At 38.0% G+C, this 22,205-nt stretch overlaps 1 protein-coding gene across 3 annotated transcripts in view; it reads right to left on the bottom strand.

The window, feature by feature from the left end:
- Positions 1–22,205, bottom strand: part of LOC126271857 (zinc finger protein 239-like) — a 260,845-nt gene that overhangs the window by 99,880 nt on the left and 138,760 nt on the right. For all 3 annotated transcript variants that reach the window (XM_049974191.1, XM_049974192.1, XM_049974193.1), the window contains exon 6: positions 8,040–8,180. In XM_049974191.1, coding sequence (XP_049830148.1) covers positions 8,040–8,180 — 141 coding nt within the window. The remainder of the gene's footprint in view (positions 1–8,039; positions 8,181–22,205) is intronic.

Raw genomic sequence — 22,205 nt, 5'->3', positions numbered from 1 at the left:
TAAAGAATACAAAAGAAACGTTCGGAGTAGGTATTAACATCCATGGAGAAGAAATAAAACCTTTGATGTTCGCTGATGACATTGTAATTCTGTCAGAGACAGCAAAGGACAGTGTCTTGAAAGGAGGGTATAAGATGAACATCAACAAAAGCAAAACGAGGATAATGGAATGTAGCCGAATTAAGTCGGATGATGCTGAGGGAATTAGATTAGAAAATGAGACACTTAAAAGTAGTAAAGGAGTTTTGCTATTTGGGGAGCAAAATAACGGATGATGGTCGAAGTAGAGAGGATATAAAATGTAGACTGGCAATGGCAAGGAAAGCGTTTCTGAAGAAGAAAAATTTGTTAACATCGAGTATAGATTTAAACGACAGGAAGTCGTTTCTGAAAGTATTTGTATGGAGTGTAGCCACGTATGAAAGTGAATCATGGACGATAAATAGTTTAGATAAGAAGAGAATAGAAGCTTTCGAAATGTGGTGCTACAGAAGAATGCTTAAGATTAGATGGGTAGATCACATAACTAATTAGGAGGTATTGAATAGAATTGGGGAGAAGAGGAGCTTGTGGCACAACTTGAGTAGAAGAAGGGATCGGTTGGCAGGGCATGTTCTGAGACATCGAGGCATCACCAATTTAGTATTGGAGGGCAGCATGGAGGGTAAAAATCATAGAAGGAGACCAAGAGATGAATGCACTAAGCAGGTTCAGAAGGATGTAGGCCGCAGTAGGTACTGGGAGATGAAGAAGCTTGCACAGGATAGAGTAGCATGGAGAGCTGCATCAAACCAGTCTCAGGATTGAAGACCGCAACAACACAAACACCTGACTTCTACCTAACCCATGAATGATGATTGTGACATCTGAATATACTTTTATTTGATAAAGAGTTTCAAACAATGCACTATTGGAAAGTAGCTTATTATTTGCATAGGTACACTAGCTTGGATAGTCACCACGTCTATTCAAGGTAGGTACGCTGATGGGGGTTTTTACTACGTGTTGCAGTACATGCTGGTGGGGCAGTTATTCCATGTGGCCATGTCCTGGCTCGGAGAAGGGAAGTGTGCACAGCACAGCATTTACTATGGCAATGGGAGTGGCATCACAGAAGAGGAATGAAGCTGTGCATGTCCACACATTGTATAAGAAGTTACCTTACATATCTTATTGTAACTGAAGAATCAATATATTCATGTTTCGGAAGTTCTTTCAATCACTTAATGGAAATCTGAAGATAGATAAGAGTTTCCAGGGCATCAGCATATATATAGCAGCAACATCACAGAAGGCAACATTAAGAACAAATACATGGTTCGTCTAAACATTGAATTAAGAAACAGCAGTTCAGTATTTCAGCGTAAAGGCAATCATAACTTAATCACACAATTTCAAATGATGTTGAACACCTCACTATATAATATTCAGCATTCTTCAGTAGAATTACAGTTCAAAAGCCTCTATTCTTTCCTCATTCTCTCCTTCTGTGAACTACTTACTATCAAGTTTATTTCTGTACAAACCTACAATCCATACAAATATCTTCAGAAATGTCTTCCTAACAGTTACATTTATTTTCAACATTAAAAATTTTCTCTTTTTCTGAAATGATTTTCTTGTTATTACCAGTCTATGTTTTTAATTTATTTTCAACATAAAAATTTTTCTCTTTTCCTGAAATGATTTTCTGGTTATTGCCAGTCTATGTTTTTAATCTTCTGTAATTCTTTACTTTAATATTAATACTGATATCTCGAACTGCCACAGACAGACAGCAACATTTCAAGTGTGAAAACATATGAGAAGGAACTTCAGCAAAGAGAACTTGCTAATATTTAGTAATAAGCTTAAAGAGGAAAAAATGGATTTCTGATCACTGTAACTAAAGTGATGTAAACTTTAAAAGATTCCTAAATAGTTTTCTTGGTGTCTTTAACAAAACATTTCAACCTATACCCTGCAGCAATAAAGTGATAAAGAAAGTAAAATGGTTTACCCAGGCATAAAATTTTCCAGTGTAAAGAAAAGGCAATTTTGCACATAGAATTAAAATATTATAAAGATACTGATTTCACTGAATGTGTTAGACTCTGTAAAATTATATTTAAAACAGTTGTCAAGGTAGCAAAACAGTTGGCACGTAACAGGCTAATTTTAAACCATGAAAACAAGACAAAGGCTGTGTGGTCGGTCATTACATCTGAGTTAAGTGTTTTTAAAGCCTGTAACCGAAAAATTTCAAAAATTAAATTTGAAGTAAACATTATTATAAGTCTAAGTCAAATACCACAGTGCTTTAATGAGTTCTTTATAAATTTAGCAGTCTGATGAAAATGGAACAGACTATCACAACAAAGTAAATCCCTATGGCCTAAATGAAACTCTGAACGGCTTAAAAAAAATTTAATTGTTTCTATGAAGGATGTAGAGAATGCAATCATACCATAAAAATTTTTAAATTGGCATGGAATACCCACCAAAGTTATTAAAGCAGGACATAACAAAATTACAAATCCACTAGTTCAAACAGTAAATCAATGTTCTGAAGAGGGACGTTCCCTATAGGGACTTCCCTATAGGGACGTTCCCTATAGGGACTGGAATATGCCGAAGACAAAGCACTCTTCAAAAAGGGAGCAAGAGAGGTCATGGGAAATTATTGTCATATCTCACTCTCCCAGTCACATCTAAAATATCTCAAAAAGTTGCTGTTCCTGAAATTCAAAACTTTCATAGACCACTTTCTGAAACACTTTTGAGAAAATTGGAAAGAGTGATATTGGTCTGCAGTTAGACGTAGTTTGTTTATCTCCAGTTTTCTAGGTGGGTGTTGCTAAAGCAGATTTAAGTCTGTCAGGACATATGCCCTGAGTGACTCATAATAAGGATGCTCAAAGTATCCTTAGAGCCAGCAGAATTACGACTTTTTAGTGACCTGGTGAATCTGTAATCTCCTTAGGCATTGCATCAATTGAACTAACGTGCGAGGGTTTCCCAGGAAGTATGCATGTTTCTTTCTTTTTTCCGGCCAACAACAGTGGTAACGCGAAACTTAAGGTATGGATTATTTCATCTTTCCAGAGTGCACGTGCAAATTTTCATTTCCTCCAACAGATAAGCATAGATACAGCAATGTTCCCAAATGGTTCAAATGGCTCTGAGCACTATGGGACTTAACATCTGTGGCCATCAGTCCCCTAGAACTTAGAACTACTTAAACCTAACTAACCTAAGGACATCACACACATCCATGCCCGAGGCAGGATTCGAACCTGCGACCGTAGCAGTCGCGCAGTTCCGGACTGAGCGCCTAGAACCGCTAGGCCACTGCGGCTGGCGCAATGTTCCCAAATCACTGCCATCAAGTGAAGTATTACAAGCACCATATTGTCACTGAATTTATCACTGCAGAAAAACAAACTGCTGGAAACATTCACAAACATTTGTGTGCAGTTTACGGAGCATCTGAAGTTGACAGCACTCTGGTTAGCTAATGGAAATAGAGGATGAGGCCAGTATGAGAAGGTGCTTCAGCACAGCTCCAAGATTTACCGCATTCAGGAAGGCCATCCATGGCTTTCACACCTGACATGATGCATCTTGTTGATGAGCTCATTCATGAGGGCCGAAGCATAAAAGGCTCGGCAATAGACATTGAAGCTGTGGATGCAATCATCCGTGCACTTGATTACTCAAGTATTGGCACCAACGGAGCATACATGCCCTTGTGTCTCACTTCAGGAAGGCCATAGAAAAGGAAGAAGATTACATGGAAAAATAGAGAGTGCAGACAAAACATCATTATTTCTTTTGTGTGCATTTTATTGTGTTCAATAAATAATTGTTGAAGAAAAAAAGTGGTGCATTATTTTCTGGGAGACCCTCATATGTTGTTGGTGCATGCAGTTTTTGCACAAGTAGATCTAATGTATCTGAATTTGGTTATTTCTTGCTGGATACTGTGTTTGCACCCACTGTGAAGAGGTAACCATTGAATATGGTGGCCAATGTTTTGAGTGTCATCATTTTTGCCAGAGCTATTTTCTGGGGGCTCAATTTCAATTGGACTGCTAGTATTGTTTGTTCCTTGTTTAATAATGTTCTAGATAGTTTTTGCACTAACCTTGAAGTGTATTACTTTTTTAGCACAGTACATGAGTTCTACTTTTTAAATGACAGTGAAGGAGTGTAGAATACTAGTGATACTGGAGTTACAAATCCTGTCCAGTTCTTGTTCTCTGAATTACTTACAGCAATTCACAGTACCATATCTCCCACCCATTCTAAATAGTTTTTGCCCTAACCTTGAAGTGTATTACTTTTTGAGCACAGTACATGAGTTTTTCTTTTTAAATGTCAGTGAAGGAGTCTACAATACTAGTGACACTGTAATTACAAATCCTGTCCACTGCTTGTTCTCTGAATTACATACAGCTATATCTCCCACCTGATTTTTACTGGGCCTTGTGTTTTTCCCTATCGGATCATTTCCTGGCTTCACAATTTCATCTTTCATCGCTACCTATGTGTCATCTATTGTATTCTTTCCCTGATTCAGTTTTGCTGTTTTTGAAACTCTCAGAAACTTCTGGTTGTTTCAATTTAGCCAGGTCCCCCCTTCGTCACTTCCTACCTTTCTGCAATTTCTTCGGTTTTAACATGCAGTTCATAACTAATAAATTATGGCCAGAATCCAAATATGCCCCTAAATATGTTTTGCAAATTAAAATTTGATTTTTAAACCTCTACCTTACCATTATGTAATCAATCTGTAACCTTCCAATGTCCCTAGATATCTTCCACATATAAACCTTCCATGATTCTTAAAGCAAGTAATAGCAATGTTTAAACGTCACTCTCTACCAGGCAGCTTTCTATGTCATTCCTCTCTCCAAGTCCATGTTCTACTACTATTTGTTGTCCTAGTCCTTTTCTTACTATCAAATTCCAGTACCCCAGCATATATTACATTTGCATCAATCTTAACTATCTTAATAACTCCTTTTATACATATCACCACATATACTTTCAATCTCTTCATCATATGAAAATATAGTAGGTATGTAAACTCATATTACTGTAGTGGGCATTAGCTCTGTATTTATCTTGATTACAATAAAGTGTTCACTATATTCTTCATAGCAGCTCAACCATATTGTTATTTTCTTATCAATTTTTAGAACTACTACTGCTTGATTCCTATTTGATTGTGTACTGATTGACCTGAACAGATATCCTGTTCTTTCAGCCATCTTCCTGCTATATATAACATCAATCAAATGTGGTGTTACTTCAGAGGAGTTATGCGTACCCATACATATTCTTACTGACAAATGATACTTGCAAATGAAAACCATGCAATAAGTTATTTTAGAGGAGAGTGCAAGTATCATACAATTTTCGTTATTCTGTCAATATGTAGAAATTCATGCTGAGGAGGACGAATGTCTTCAACATGGAACAGGATCACAGTAACTTCTTGAGAAGAAGTACCTGGGTGATTGCAAACATCTAGTATCATGTACCCACTTTAGAGAAGTGCAAAATCCTCAGAGAATGTGTATAATTTTGATAATAGTTGTGATGTTTATTGACAAAAATGATATGTTACATTTATATTAATTTGTTATATGTAGAAACTTCATGCTGGATGGTGATGTCGATAAACATTTGATTTTGTTCAGTTAATGATGTGTTCATTTATGGACATTCTCTAAATGTGAATGGATATTCATACATTATTCAAGAAAAATCAGAGAAGTAGTAGTGATTTCCTTTACAGCAATTATGAAGCTTAGCAAAAAATGACTATGAAGGCTTTCAAGAGGGCACAGTTGAAAAAATGAAATAGGTAATAGACAGTTGAAAAAATGAAATAGGTAATAGAGAATCTCAATGGACTAACACTTTCAAACTAAAATACTAGACTACACATCTCTGTTTTTAAATTCTCTAATCTTCTGTAGCACCGCCACCATTTTTTGGCACTACTAAGTGAAATAGCAGCACTTCTATAGTTGCCACAAATGTCACATTGTGAGCAAAAACACCACTATGTCAGATGCAGCAGTACCACCATCTGGTTTTCACATAGCAGGCCAAGGGCCAGCATCCGCAGTACTTTCAACATGCACAAGTGGGCACTCAACATCTAGAAAAATCCATAATTTTTTACCAATGGCATCTCATTCTGGCAGCATCTACTAGAGGGGAGGTCCAAGTCAGATGATGGGCCAACATGGTTTTGCAAGCTACCACAATGATACTTGTTCTTCAGTACTGTCAAGGTGACTCCTGGTTCTAAGTCTACTCCTGTGAACTTGGTGCCTTCCAGCTGGCAGGCCACCTACGAGATCATTTTAACTGCAGCTGGATTTGTGCCTTCAAGGGCAGCTGTATATGGCCAAGGCAGTGCAGTCAATCAATTACCTGTTCATGCGCAGGCAAACTGACACTGAAAGCCTCCACTCAGAGTGGTGGGCAAGGAAAACAATGGGCTTCCGTGTCTGCAAGCATACCCTGCCCTGCCCTCTCCTGAGTTGTTCCAAGTCAGTGTGCCTGCAGCCATGGGTGTAACACATCTGCATTCTGGCCCAGCCTTCAGCCATCTGTTGCATCTGCACTGCAACCTCACTGCTGTCAGCTTGGGCCAAGATGGCACTGCTTCCACAGGACAACATTACGAGTGCTGTAGCTTGTTTATATAAAATGTGTGATTGTTAATTATGTTTTCTTGTGCCACCATCAGGCAAAATCCTGATGACAAACCACCACATCAACTGAATCCTGTCACTGCAGAGGCCACCCACCCTGGGCTTCCACAGTACCTATCCCTACTCCAACCTGCAAGACACCAGTTATGTTTCTCCTGATCGACAGCATCCTCCTGAGTAATCCCCTCCTGGAGATACAAACTCGTAAGCCACAAATTCGAGTTGCACACTCTCAAAATAAATAATGGTTGTAATTTATCTTTGCTTCCCCTACATTCATCAATATCATCTACAATCATAATTTAAAAATTCCACACATTATTGTCGGTAGAGGAACTGCTTCACAATCATATATTTGCTCATGAAGCTCATTATTAGTACCACTATGAAAATGCAAAACCACAGCCCACACATCTTTCTGTTGTGTAACATTAACATCAAGTATCCAAAGTCTTGGCAAGGTATTTAAGAAAATCGAGGTGTTCTTAGATTATATAACACTCCAGTCAAACAAAGCATTTGGGAAGTTCGCCATACTGCCATTATGCAATCATTTTTACACCTGGTAGGACACATTCCGAGGCATCACGGGAATTTAATACTGGAGGGCAGGAAGGATGGTATAAATCATAGAGGGAGACCAAGAGATGAATACACTAAGCACATTCAGAAGTATGTAGGCTGCAGGAGTTACTTGGAGATGACGAAGCTTGCACAGGATAGAGTAGCATGGAGAGCTGCATCAAACCAGTCTCTGGACTGAGGACAACAACAACAACAACAACAACAACAACAACAACAACACCAGGTCAAGAATCTGGCATATTATAAATGCTCTCTAACAGGCATATGCTAAAGCTGTGGCTTTCTTGCAGGATCATTGGAAAATTAAAGCAATTGAAGAAAATCTTAAACTCATCACAAACCACAAAATGCAAGGTACATAAAAGATAGTGATTACACAACTTGGAAAAAGACAGTTCCAATAAAACATTTATTATAGTAGATTAATCAGAAACTTGCAAGATTTGTGTGCTGCATATAGAACTGAACTGAGTCAAAATATAATACTACAGAGCACAGCTGCAGTACTTTGATGGTGTGGATGTTCACATGCATTTTTTGAAGCTTTATCTGTATCGTCAATAAATAAACACACAAGATCCATTCAACAGTGAAATAATATAGCCAACACAGTATGTGTTTCAACACATCTCAAATATTTATATTACAGTAGCCCCACTTTTATTTTGTACAGCTTTTCAGATTTTTATTATAATTAAACATATAGTTTCTCATGTAAATAATATTACTCATACTCACATTTAATTGAACATCGATAGTCACAGATATCACAAGCATATGGTCTCTCACCAGTATGCATACGTATATGTCTTTTCAGGTCAGAACTTGTCTTGAAGGCAGACATGCAGGACTCATATACACAGACAAATGGATGATCACCTAGAACAAATCACAAAGAAGAAAATATACATAACTATATAGTCCCCAGTTCATTCATCTGGTTAAAACCGCATTCGATTTTCAACCATAGTTGATACAAAGTTCTTGTTACTTTAAGCTATTAAAATCACTGTATAACAAAATGGTTCAAATGGCTCTGAGCACTATGAGACTTAACTTCTGAGGTCATCAGTCCCCTAGAACTTAGAACTACTTAAACCTAACTAACCTAAGGACATCACACACATCCATGTCCAAAGCAGGATCAGAACCTGCGACCGTAGCAGTCGCACGGTTCCGGACTGAAGCGCCTAGAACTGCTCGGCCACTTCGGCAGGTCGCTGTATAACACTTTGCACTTTTATCTTAGAGTAAAATTGGAGCAACATGCTTTTCTATTTTCAACTGGCTCTCATTAAAGTATTGTAATTAACACTGGCACACTGTGGATAGTGTAATGTCATCTTCTAGCAGGCGTGTGAACTGATGGAAATTTATATAAAGCATGAACTTGCAGTTTTCAAATCTACTTAAAAAACTATAAAATTCAATGCAAAAACAAGAACACTTTATTTAACTGGAATATAGATTCAATATTCTGTAGGAAAAATAAGCTAACATCTCTCTCTCTCTCTCTCTCTCTCTCTCTCTCTCTATTATCTCAGTGTCCTCAATTAAGCAAAGGTTAGATTATTGATACATGTGGTTCATGAACTAGATTTTTGATAAAGGCAACCTATGAAAAGTAGCAAACATTACTATAACAAATAATTTGTGTAAATAAGTGGCAGGTTATCTGTTGGGAAAGTAAAATTAAGCAAACCATTAAAAACATATGTCATAGGCCTGCAACAAATATGGACAAAAAAGAATTACTTCCTTCACATATTGCAAATTGGAATGATTTCATACCCCATTAACAGAGTGACTAATGACTTGTTATGAACTGGGAAGTACTAACTTGTTCATAAAATAAAATGAATCCATTAAGTTTATATAGCTACACGATAAAAATTTATACAAGCTCTTACACATACATTTACATTAAACAGCTTATTATTGGGGGCAAATGTTGAGCTATGGTTTCATGAACAGACTTTATATTCCATGCCATCTCATGCTCATGACCTCTATCACCCCATCCCCCCCCCCCCCCACAATGCACACACACAAACCAGTTAATTAACTACAAAAAAAGTGCTCACATAAACAGCATTTACACTCTCAGCTCAATTAAATTACATTCTTCACCAAGGATTTAAGTGTCTTCTGTATCCATCTGAAATGAGAAGTATCAGCCCTGAAACTGTTCCTACCCATCCCAACGTGGCACCCACTTGAACCTACATAACATTCTTGTCCATTCTCATACCACTCCTGTTCCCACACCCTTGACCCATGTCTCATATTCCACTAAAAGTCAATGGTGTAAGATATATCTCACACATCAGCTTCTATTCCATCTATTTCCATAGTCAAAGTTGCTGCTGCAGACCAACACAGTATTTCTTGCCCTGGACCCAACTTTTCAAATCCTGGTGGCAGATGAAATTTTCATTACCAGCAAATTGGAGACATTGTAACGATCAACAGACCAAGAGACCAAGTGCTTGGCTAAATCCCACATAGGGCAACAGTGGATCATACTATATATGGTTTCTCATCAACTGAACGAGCTTGCTGGAATCACTATCACCTGTCATGCTGTCAAAGAATAGTGGGTATGTACTAGCACAAGATCTCACCTATTGCCTACTAGTCCATCAACATCATCATCATCATCATCATCATCAATATAAATATTAAATTTCATTTGTGTGTGTTCTATTGCTGTCAACTACATAACTTAAAATATCCTATACATGTGAACTGGCCATGAAGCACATAGTCTGAAGAAATGAAAAAAATGAGAATAAAAATATTCCAATACTGTATCCTTAAGACACTGGCAGAACTGAAAGTGTTTTATCGCATACATATAACAAAATTTGTAAGGATAAAGAGACAAGTCCTTAATAATATTCTGACAAGAAGATCTTTTAACTCTCACTTTCACACCTAAAGTTCTACCAAAATCTTTTAATTCCCACCTGCAAAGCAAGCAGATATTGTAGTACTTTTTTGAAAGCTACCTTATACTTTTTAAATATTTTCTGTTGTTCAAACTTATTTTAAACAGTTTTAAATGATCTCTTTACTATTTAAACTACAGTCATGAAATGTTAGAAAAACTGTTCGGGCTACTTTCAATTTGGCCACCACACATCTTCTTCGTGCCCTTCCTCCATGTCCCCATGGAGCTTTGTTAGTGGTAGTAGTTGTTGATCCCCTTCCTGACACCACCACTTACCCCAGAGACAGAATTTATTATCTTATCTATTAGCAGCTAGTGTTATCTCTAGTAAGTGTGGGAAAGTTTTCTAAATGTTTGTGAATTGTTTAACTGAGGTGGGGTGCAGGTACCAGCCTAGTATTCGCTTAGTTGGATGTGAGAAACCACCTAAAAAATACTTCCGATCTGGCCAGCACATCAGCCCTTGCCATTAATCCACCAGGCCAATTTGATCCAGGGCCAGCACAAGACCCTGTGTCCTAGAAGTGAGTACTTTAATGCGTTCAGCTTTCTAGTTGTTTAACTTGGCCAACATGTATGCTGTCTATGTATTCTATCATTTCTGGTTGGGCAATCTTCTTCACTATCTCAATGTGTTGCATTTAACACTATCCACTTTTGGCTTAACTGTCTTACCGCATCCACTGTACGGTCCCGATTTAGTGCCATAAGACTTCCATCTCTTTGGGCCTCTGAAAGATGAACTATGTGGTGAACATTTTCAAGACTCTGATGCTGTTATCAAAGCTGTAAGGAAGTGGTTAGCCTCAGCTGATTCCAATTTTTACAAGCATGGAATGCAGACTTTCGTTCACTGTTGGCAAAAGTGCATAATGAATGGTGGTGACAAAGTGGAAAAATGATAGTCTGTAGCTGAAATATTGCTCTATTTAGCTGTGCTATTGTGATATGTGTCTTCTGTAGTTGCCATGAATAAAAATAAGAGGCATTACTTTCGGAACAACCCTCATATATTTTAACTTGAGATCACCTAAAATATAAGAAAACAAAGTTTCCAGGCAAAATTAGTTAGTAAACAACCTGCACCATAATAGCAGGAAAGAATAAAGTGCAGTAGAGGCCCATTCTTGATGATGCATCAAATTAGGGCTTTGAGTGAGTTAAGAAACCTCTGAATTGATTTTTAAGGATATTTTGCTAATACTGTGAGTGTATTGGTTAACATGCATCCAAACTTTTGAGTCAAGAGTGCAGCACAAATCTAACATGTGGGACACCACAGAGATCGTCACGACCATAGCACAATTGGCTGCATTTAACTCATTGATATCTCTAATGCAGTGCTGAAATATGGAATGTAGCTCAGTCACAAAGCGACAAGACAGGGTTAAGGGTGAAAAGTGTAGAAGTAGCTCTAAAAATTCACTAATGAAGGTGTTTTGGAGTGCTAACTGCAAATTTAACTTCTATATTGTTTTGTTCATAACTCAAAAATTATGAATTTTTTTACTAATATCATTTGTGTTACATTACACAAGATTAAATTCAGTACAACTTTCATCCAAATTATTTTCTTTGTTAGGTGCATCTTTCCTCTTCTTTCTCTTCTGAGTCTTTGTATTTCCAGCCTTTCACTAGCCCTGCAGGTGTAACTCTTTTGTTTAAATCTTCCATTCTTTTCCTCACAATCATCCTGTACTGGCCCTATCTCATTTTCCAAAGGCCTCAGCATATATTCACACATTTTAATTTGTTTTGAAAACCATGATGAGTCTCTTCCTCCCACCACCCCCCTTATAACAGCCCATTGGAGAGAAAAATGCAGTGACAAAAGTGAAGAAAATACTAGGAAACATTTTGTAAAGCAAGTTCAAAAAGGAAGGATGAGGAGGGTGTCATCTCAAAGGAAAAAATATCAATAACATGTGGACTTCTTTGTGTTTAGTTTAAATCCAAGTTTAGGTGACCATCTGAAGACTGATCATCATTCAACTGGATAATGACACTATTAATATCTTCAGAACTGACCCCTGTGGTGACTTATTCCGCAGATGACATGCTGCTGTCTATTTCTCAAGTTGCTTTTAGCCCACTTTACAGCACTATGTAAAAATTTTAGCCGACACATTTTACTGTGTAGTAGATGGAAGTCAATGGTATCAAATACTTTGCTCAAGTCAAGTAGTGTAAACATTGTGGCCTCAAAGTTGTCTATGGTATATTACAATTCATAAATAATTTCAGGACAAATAGTAGAAGCACTGAGTCATTGGCAGGCACATAAAAAGAATAAAAAACTTACACACACACACACACACACACACACACACACACACACACACATATATCTCTGTATCTCCACTGTGCCATCTCAATGCACAATGCTAAGACTGCAGTTCGGCCAGTAGACTGAGGAGGGGATGCGTTAGGTGGAGTGGGTAGAGGGAGAAAAAATACTGTAAGTGAGAGATATGGCTGGGGAAGGGTGACTGATGGCTCGAAGCAGGGTAACAGGTTTGTGGGACAGGAATACAGGAGGGAAAAGGAAGGAACGACAATTAGAGTTTAGCACTCTGTTGACAGCACAGTCATCATGAGAAATGCTTGAATAATGAAAGGATGAGGAAGGAAATCAGCCATACCCTTTTCAAAGGAACCATCCCGGATTTTTGTGCAGCGATGTAATGGAATCATGAAAACCTTAATTGCTTGGCCAGATGGGGACTTGCACTGTTGTCCTCCTGAATGTGAGTCTCATGTGCTAACCCACATGGCACTTTGCTCTTCATCAGAAGAGAGAGGCAGCAAGTTCATAGGTACAAATACAACATGTAAACACTGGACTTGGTGAGTTCATTCAGTGTGGTGGTGGTGGTGGTGGTGGTGGTGGTGGTGGTGGTGGTGGTGGTGATGACATGGTAGAGTAGATTTAGAAGGTGGTGACAGGACAGTGGAAGGAGGGACTGTTGCGCAGCAGGTGTGGGTGCAGCTGCTTAGTGGAGACTGAGACCCTGGGATTACAGGAAAGAAGAATGAGTTGTAAGGATAACTCCCATCCAGATATATCAGAAAAGTTGGTTCTGAGGGGGGAGGTGGGGGAGGGGGTGTATACAATTGGCACAGGTTGTGAAGTAGCCATTGAACTTGTGTATGTTGTGCTCAGCAACATCTTTCGCCACTGGATGGTCAACTCTGCTCCTGGCCACAAGTTGCTGGTGGCCATTCATTCTGGTGGATAGCTGTTTGATGGTCAAGCCCATATAAGATGCTGTGCAGAAACTGCAGCAGGGTCGGTATATGACATAGCTGCTTTCACAGTTGACCTCGCCTGTGATGGGATAGGATCAGATGGTGACAGGGCTAGAAAAGGATGTGCTAGGTGGGTGAATGGGACAGGTTTTGCCTTGAGCCTTCTGCAGGGACATGGCTGCTGTGGCAAGGGGTGGGGAGTTGGAGTGACACAGGTATAGGTCAGGATGCTGTGTATATTGGGTGGGTATTAGAATACCACTTTAGGAAGGGTGGGTAACATTATGGATATGACGACCCTCATTTATGCCAGTGGTGATAGATAGACAAAACCCAGCAGTTGCTTCAGTCTGAAATCAAACTGGATGATGAAAGGAGTACCTCTTTGCAAATTGTTTTAAATGATGATAGTAAGACTAGGGGTGTTTGAGAATATGGTGCAGGAAATATGTATGAGTACATAGTCTAGGTGTGGGGATACTTCTGTCTGTGGAGACCTTCGTGAGCCTTCAGCACACTGGGTAAGAGAATTCCCAACACTAGATATGCCATCCATGGGTGGCCAGGATTTATGGGAGTGAACATTTGGTGTGGAAGAGATGATAACTGTCAAAGCTAAGCTATTGTTGATGGTTAGTGAGCTTCATGTGGACAGAAGTATGCATGGTGCCATCAGAGATGTGTGGAGGACAACATCCATGTTAAGTTGCATACTAGGATAAGGAGGACTATGTGAAGCCAATGGAAAGAAGGTGCTGAGGCTGTGGATAAACGAGTATAGGGGGTCTTGGCACTGGAACTGAGATCATAAAGATACCATTAACAAACCTGGAACTGACAAGCAATTTGTGATTTTGGGAGGCTAGGAAGACTTCCTGTAAATAGCCGACAAACAAGTTGGCAGAGGGGGTGCCATGCAGGTTCTAACGATGTATGACAATAAGAAATGGTGTGAAGTTGGATTGCAAAATTCACATCTCTCTCACATCGGTTGACTTACTTGATCTGCACAGCCAATCTCCTTCTCTGGATTTCCAGCTACGTTTATCTCCAAAACCTTCTTCTCCAAAGAATAAATGCTGGTTAACAGGAATTTATAAGACTCTTTCTCTCTTCTTTTGAAATCATTTAGTACTTGAAGAATACTTTTAGTTCAGTCTTGCTACATATTTCAACTTCCACAAATAACATATTCACCACTTCTCACATCAATATTCGAATGTATACAAGTCAATCAATTCATGTCGCATTAGACTCAATAAAATACCTCTGCAATAAAGTTGGTTTAACAACCACATAATTTATGAACCAATCTTGACTCTAATGAGTCCAAAGCGTGAATTACAATTAATAATGTTTCAACTGTTCTTCTTTTTTCTCATTACAGTAGTCAACGATATCAAATCACATGACTCATTTCCAGCCTGAACACACAAGCATGTGTCACACAGTATGTACATTCTCACACACTTATTTTTAAAATATCATGTGTTCAAGACAGTAGAAGGACGAGTGGCTCTATAATTTGCATGGAAATTCTCAAATCACTACATATCTCCCCAACACCTCCCCCACCCCCCTCAGATCAAACATGTGATATTTTATACATACTCATTATGTACATTAGTATTACATATAATAAAAATTCATATTTCCACAGTACACAATCCACTTTTTTGATTAACCATGCACATCCCTTTTATTTACTATTTAGTTGTTCTTTTTTCATTCTACTTTGATAATAACAAGCATTTCACCTAATGTTGGAGTCGATCCTTTTGTTTCTAGGAATTGTGTAGACAACACTTCTGATTTTCAATCATAAACTCCACGTGTCATAGGCATCCTTTATTCTAATTCTTTTTACTGTTTTTTTCTTTATCACATACTAGTTTCATTATTCACTGTAGTTTGTAGTCTGGAGGAACTCTGGGCAAATGAAAGTGTTCTTTCCAACACTCATAACACATAATAATGCTAGTGGTATATATAAATTCCTATAAAAATGTGTGACTTCTGTCATGATCCTGTCCCTTTCCCCTAGGATCAGTACCTATACCTTACATGTGGGTTGACCCTATGAGTGCACTTCCTCCTTACATTCCAGATGGTATTCCCCTTTATAACAAATCCCTATTCTTCAAGCCACAGGATGTCCTGTCTCTATGTAGGTACACCTGCCCTATATCCTTATCAAATGCTGGGTATGTCCCCCTTATCCTTTATGAGTAGCCCTCATGGTTCATTGCCCCAAGTATACTGGTAAAAATACAAATCTATTTCAAACTTCCCATTTACTTCTTAATACTTCATTTAGTATCTTAGAGTCCTCTCTTACTCTTCAACTTCTATACTCTTAACAGACACTATGTTTACCTATATTTCAATTCTTAGTCGATACTATGTCTACCTGCATTGTTCAAGTCCCACTATCCTACTATTCATCAATTTATCAGAGTATCTGCTACCTTGACTTTTCTTAAATAAGCATCACAATTAACTCCAATCTGGCTGGTATTCTCCTTCATTACTCATGTCTCTTTCTTATGTATATTCATTGTAAAATTGTCATAGTTTTTCTATACTTATGTACATATGTGATATTGAATCATCATAGTTCTGATATGTATACCCCCCCCCCCCCCCCCTACAACACTGTTTGGTTCTCACCTTTTGACAGGTTTCTAATCAGTAGTTTCATTTTTTGTGTACCTGTGTTTCTTTGTGTGTAAGCTGATGTGTGTTTATGTAGTATAATTCTTCGGCCTTCTTATCAGAAGATAAGCTTTAGTTATTGGAAACTATGGAAACCAGGAAGGACTTCTGCAATAGAAGTAGATGAATATGGAAAGAGGGAGAAATGGATCGGTCCTCAAACAAGAAATAAGAAAGTAAAAAAAAATAGATGTGGTTGCTAAGATCGAAGAAGAGAAAGCAGGCAGCCCCAAAGACAGGAAACTCCCCCCTCCCCCTTCTCCAGGACCCCTACCTCACCGGTACTTGAGTGAGAAGCTGGAGGAGGTATGGTTTTAAATAGTTTCCTACAGAATGGACAGTCCCACCTTAACCTTTGAGGTCCCCGAAGAAAATCTTAGCAACCCTATGGAAACGGAAAATGGTGAAGAATCAGAAACACTTGTTTATGAAGGCCGTTTGAAAGGTGTGACGTGTGTTTTGTGTTAGTCATGATTTATCTGTTAGTGTAAATCATGCTTTTACCTACACTACCCACCCCTTTTCAAAATCGATACAAACCCTCCCATCTACATCACACCTCATAAAAGGTATAAAATATTATGCATCAAGTACAGAATTAGATATTCCACTATCACAGTCATTTATCTAGTCATATAATATTATGTTTTCCACAAATATAATATTCTACTCAGTTTACTAGGAAAATCATGCTTCAATGACTTTAACTCGATTGTCTTACATTCAGTGTGAAAATGGTTTTCTAACGAATTTGGAAATTATTTCAAAAGTTATGTGCCAGGTATGGTCTCCCTATTTACTTAGGACTAGGATTACCAGGCAGCTTTCAAGAAAACTATTTTTTGGAATCATTCATATTAATAAATTTACTGATGTTGACTTCACCCAGACTCCTGTCCATAGATCTGCACAGAAGCTGGTGAATTGATTACTTACAAAGACTAATTTAGGCAAAAATAAAACCTAACTATAAGTGTAGAGTGAGAGAGAGACTGCTGGCTAGGAAGATTTAGCCCATCTTACCTCAGGGGTAATGTGCGCACCAATTTCCATCTCTTGTCGCTGCCTAGAAAGTCAGAATAAGTTTGGATAAAACGGGACAAGTCATGAGGACAGGAAGGGGCACCCTGGAATAACCAAGGACAGTGCAATCAAAATTCCTAGCAGGCACAACTCTCTAACAACCAAGGATGACGCTGTCAAACTCCAAGTGGGTACAACTCTCTGACAACCGAGAATGACGCAGTCAAACTCCAACCAGGCACAACTCTCTAACAACCAAGGATGATGCAGTCACCTACCAGGTGCAGTTTTGGGTGACGTAATTACAATTCCTCGCTGGTATGTTTCTCTAATAAACTGTAAGTGGGGGATGAAATAATAGTGTAAGAAGTAGGGGCTTTGTGTAAGAAGTTGGGGGAATTTGGTGCAGGAAAGTTTTATTACAGAAGAAACACCGAAAACAACTCAGGATCCGACAGTCGTCACTCTGCCTGTTAATGCAGAATGTTAATGTTCCTGGGATATATGTAACTCCACCTGGATCTCATGAATCTGACTTGAGCAAGTGCAGACCAGTACTTCTCGTTAAATATTGTTTGAAAGTCTCCCACTTCAAAACAATCACCACTTCACTAGGTAACACACCATTAGGTGACAATACACTTTTTTCTATTTTGTTTTGGATAAGCTTGAATTCTTTCCAGGTGCCATCTATAACCTTGCTAGTATCATTAAGTTTGGAAGATAAAACAGGAGATACGTCCTCGGAGATTACTCTCGTGGCAACTTTTCCGTCTATCATCTAGTCCACCTGTTCCTCCAGACTACTTATATTTATTATGTCTAAGGTTGCTAGTTTCTCTTTACAGTTTCTTTCCACGTTATCTACTCGAGTGTTAATGCTTGCAATTTGTGACTGGACTACTGGTATTAACTTGTCCTGCTTTTCAACATTTTCTTTGAAGGTATGCAACCATTGCTTTACAGCATCAAATGTAACATTACACACATTTTGAAATGATCCTTATTTTTCACTCAGTTCAGTTTATACATTATTACATTTATCTTCAATACCAAATTCTAGCTTTCTCGTCAAATTCTCTTATTGATCATTCTGTCTCTGATTAAAGTCAATGAATAGTTGATTTATGTGACTGCTTAAAGAACTAGTTAACTCAACTTTCAAATGTATTTTAAGATATGGATTACAGATGGAAAAGAGCCAATGAAATATGTAAAATTATGAGAAAGCAAAGGCTATTGCCTCTTGGTACAAAAGAGTGGGCACGAAGGATGAATGCAAAAGATAGCAGAAATTAGTGTGGTTGAAAAAGGTTGATGTGCCAAGCATACAACAACTATCACTGTCATACCTTAGCAAAATATGTTGCTGAGAACCCATGAAAATTCTGGTCTCAAACAAAACTGCTAAGCGGGTCCAACATTTCTATCCAGCCAATCCCTGAGCAGTTTGGTGCAACAGTAGAAGATAGCAAAAGCTTTAAATTTCACATTTAAGAAATCATTCATGCTGTAGAATCATAGAGACTCCTGTATTGAAGAAGCAGTAATAAGCACCCCTGGCATAGAGAAACAACTGAAAGTGTCAAAAGTAAGTAAGTCATCAGGCCCAGGTAGAATCCCAATTCGGCTTTAGAAAGAGAACTCTATAGCAATGGCCCCTTATTTAGCTTGCATTTATCACGAATTTCTCACTCAGTGCTAAGTTCAAAGCATCTGGAAAAAAGTGCTGGTAACTCTTGTATATAACTCGGGTAAGAGAACTGACCTGCAAAATTACAGACCAGTATCCACAACATGAGATTGCTGCAGAATTCTTGAATATATTGTTAGTTTCAACATACACTGAAGAGCCAAAGAAACTGTACCACCTGCCTAATATCATGTAGGGCCCCTGTGAGCACACAGCAGTGCCACAACACGATGTGGCATAGACTCAACTAATGTCTGAAGTAGTGCTGGAGGGAACTGACACCATGAATCCTGCAGGGCTGTCAAATCCGTAAGAGTATGAGAGGGTGGGGATATCTTCTGAATAGCATGTTGCAAGGCATCCCAGATATGTTCAATAATGTTCATGTCTGGGCAGTTTGGTGGCCAGCAGATGTGTTTAAACTCAGAAGAATGTTCCTGGAGCCACTCTGTAGCAATTCTGGATGTGTGGGATGTTGCATTGTCCAGCTGGAATTGCCCAAGTCTTTCGGAATGCACAACGGACATGAATCATGGTTGCCACAAGTTTCCCCAAGTGAAATTCCTTGATATTTCCCTGATTTCCAGACACATTTTAGCATTTTTTCCTGACAAATTTTGAGAGCTCAAGGATAAGTAAAGATATAAGTTGACAAAAAAATGTAAGGTCTTTCGTTTTTTCTAAACATCTGAGCAAAAATGTTAAGTACTATCATCAGCATCTTTTGTAATGAATTGTTTTTAGATGGAGAAACCAAGCCAAATGTTATATATGTTTCATTAATACTACTGATGTTATTTTATTTCAATAAAGCGAAACACATCTGATGACAAAAACAAGCATTTTGTCGGAGTTGCAACTGCTTTCAGAAATAACCTCAGAAAAAAGAAGACCTATTGAAAGAAATGTATAAGGTGGGGAAGAGTTCTGTAAACCAACACTATAGGTGACCGCCAATAAAATGTTGCTTCTACTATGTTTGTTAATGTCGGTTAGTGTCCACTGTGTTATCTCTATTATTCTACAGGTACTGTGTGATTTTTCTTTCAAGAAACACACGAGTACACAGCGTACAAACTGCCAGTGAGACTAGATCCAACAGGCAGTGCCTGCATGTTAGTGGGAAAATGAGATTCAGTTGAAGAAATTGTTCACTAGACTGTAGTGTAGTGTAGTTATTATGCCCAGTTTCTTTTAAATGATTCCTAGATCTAGAACTGGTGAAACCATGGAAAACATACAGCCAGCTGAAGAGACTTCCGAACCAGCAGTAGCTATGAGAATCAATAGAGAGGGACCTGACTGGCCTGAGTTAGCGAATCTCATCAAAGCTCAGGGTTTACAATTAGATGCACAAAGTAAAGAATTAGGCTCAATGAATGCCCAAAATGCTTCTTTAAGAAAGTAACAAAGTCTTAAATTAGACTCAGTAAATACTCAATTAAATGATAAAATAGACGACCAGGGTGCTTCTTTGAGAAATGAAATAAGTCCTACTTTAAGTGAAAAACTCAGTGCACAGACTGCTAATTTAAGTAGAGAATTACATACAGTGAATACGCAATTAAATAATAAATTGGATGTTCAGAATAAAACTTTAGGATCATTAAGTGCTAAGGTAGATTCACAAAGAAAAGTCTAGTAATTTATGTGAAGGTATGGGTAATCTGAAGACTGAATTTGACACTTTAACTACTAAGGTAGAGTATCTTAAAATAGATTTGTAAGGTGAATTAACTAGTTTGTTAAGCAGTAATGTAATTCGACTTCGCTGACTTTAATCAGAGACAGAATGATCAATTCCAGAATTTGACAAAAAAGTCAGAATTTGATATTGAAGACAAATATTATAATAAAGAACTCGATCATCTTAATGAAAAGTTAGAATCCTGTGAAAATGTGTGTAATTTTAAATACAATAATGTAAGACAGAACATGAATACTTTGAAAGAGAGTGTAAATCAGCCTAAGGAATTAATGTCGATTAGTTAATCGCAGATTACAGGTGTCAGCACAAGAGCTGTCAGTTCACGAGTAAATAATGTAGGATGGATTTCAAAGAGAATATATCCAGCTTTGATATTACAAGCGTATGTAGCTTGGAGAAACCATTTGAAGAAATGATGGGTCAAAGAGAAACCTCCAGAAACATTTCGACTATTGCTTCTTCCAAACTTAATAATACCAGCAAGGTTATAGATATCTTGTTGGAAGAATTAAAATTTATCCAGGATAGAGTAGAAAATAGTATAAATTTACCTAATGTTGTTTTCGGTGTTTCTTCCAAAATAGTTTTCCCTTCAAATCTTAAACTATCCTGTAGTCTATTGCTGAATTCTTAAACTATCCTATAATTTCAGTATTTAACAAACTGGATAAGACCATAACGTAAAGACTGGTGTAAGAGAATCACGGATAAACAGTTATTTCTAGACATGAAATGAAATGAGTAGAATATTAATTTCCTTGATATTTTTGAAATTCCCTGATATTCCCTAATTTCCCTGATTTCCAGAACTTTGTTGTGATTCGGGAGTTTCCACATAAATTCTAGAACCACTCGCCCTTTTACTGTCTCAAACACACTGCCACAATTTCCTTCTTCTTATCATCCATACTTCCTAATATATAAACTACTTTTGAAGTGCCAAACGCACTAAAATAAATAAAATATCTGTAAAATGCTGCATTGTACAATGCACTTGTGATGAAATAGTCGCAATTCCTGAAATCCATCGCCCAAGGCCTCTGGCCTGCTGAGGAGCACCACAATCCAGGGTCCATGGATAAACCATGAAAATCTGCTGCATTATGCCAGACACAGACAGATCTGGCCTGCAGGCAGAACAACTATTTTATCGTAATGTATAATTTTCTATTTTGTATACAATATTTTATACCTTTTATGAGATATGATATAGACGGAAGGGTTTCTATCAATTTTGAAAGTGGTGGGTAGTGTAGATAAAAGCATGATTTACACTAAGAGATAAGTCATGGCTAACACTAAACACACATCACACCTTTCAAACAACCACTGCAAACAAGTGTGCCCGATTCTTCACCATTTGCTGTTTCCATAAGGTTACTAAGATTTACTTCAGCAACCTAAAGGGTGAAGGTGAGAATGTCCGTTCTGTAGGAGACGATTTAACAACATACCTCATCCAGCTTCTCTTGCAAAGTAACGGCGAGGTAGGGGTCCTGGGAAAGACGGGTGGGGAGGGTTTCCTGTCTTTGGGGCTATCTTCTTTCTCTTCTTTGATCTCAG

The sequence above is a fragment of the Schistocerca gregaria genome, chromosome 5 (assembly GCF_023897955.1).
Source record: "Schistocerca gregaria isolate iqSchGreg1 chromosome 5, iqSchGreg1.2, whole genome shotgun sequence".
In the NCBI taxonomy this organism is placed as follows: domain Eukaryota; kingdom Metazoa; phylum Arthropoda; class Insecta; order Orthoptera; family Acrididae; genus Schistocerca; species Schistocerca gregaria.
This window is presented reverse-complemented; position numbering and strand designations above follow the sequence as displayed.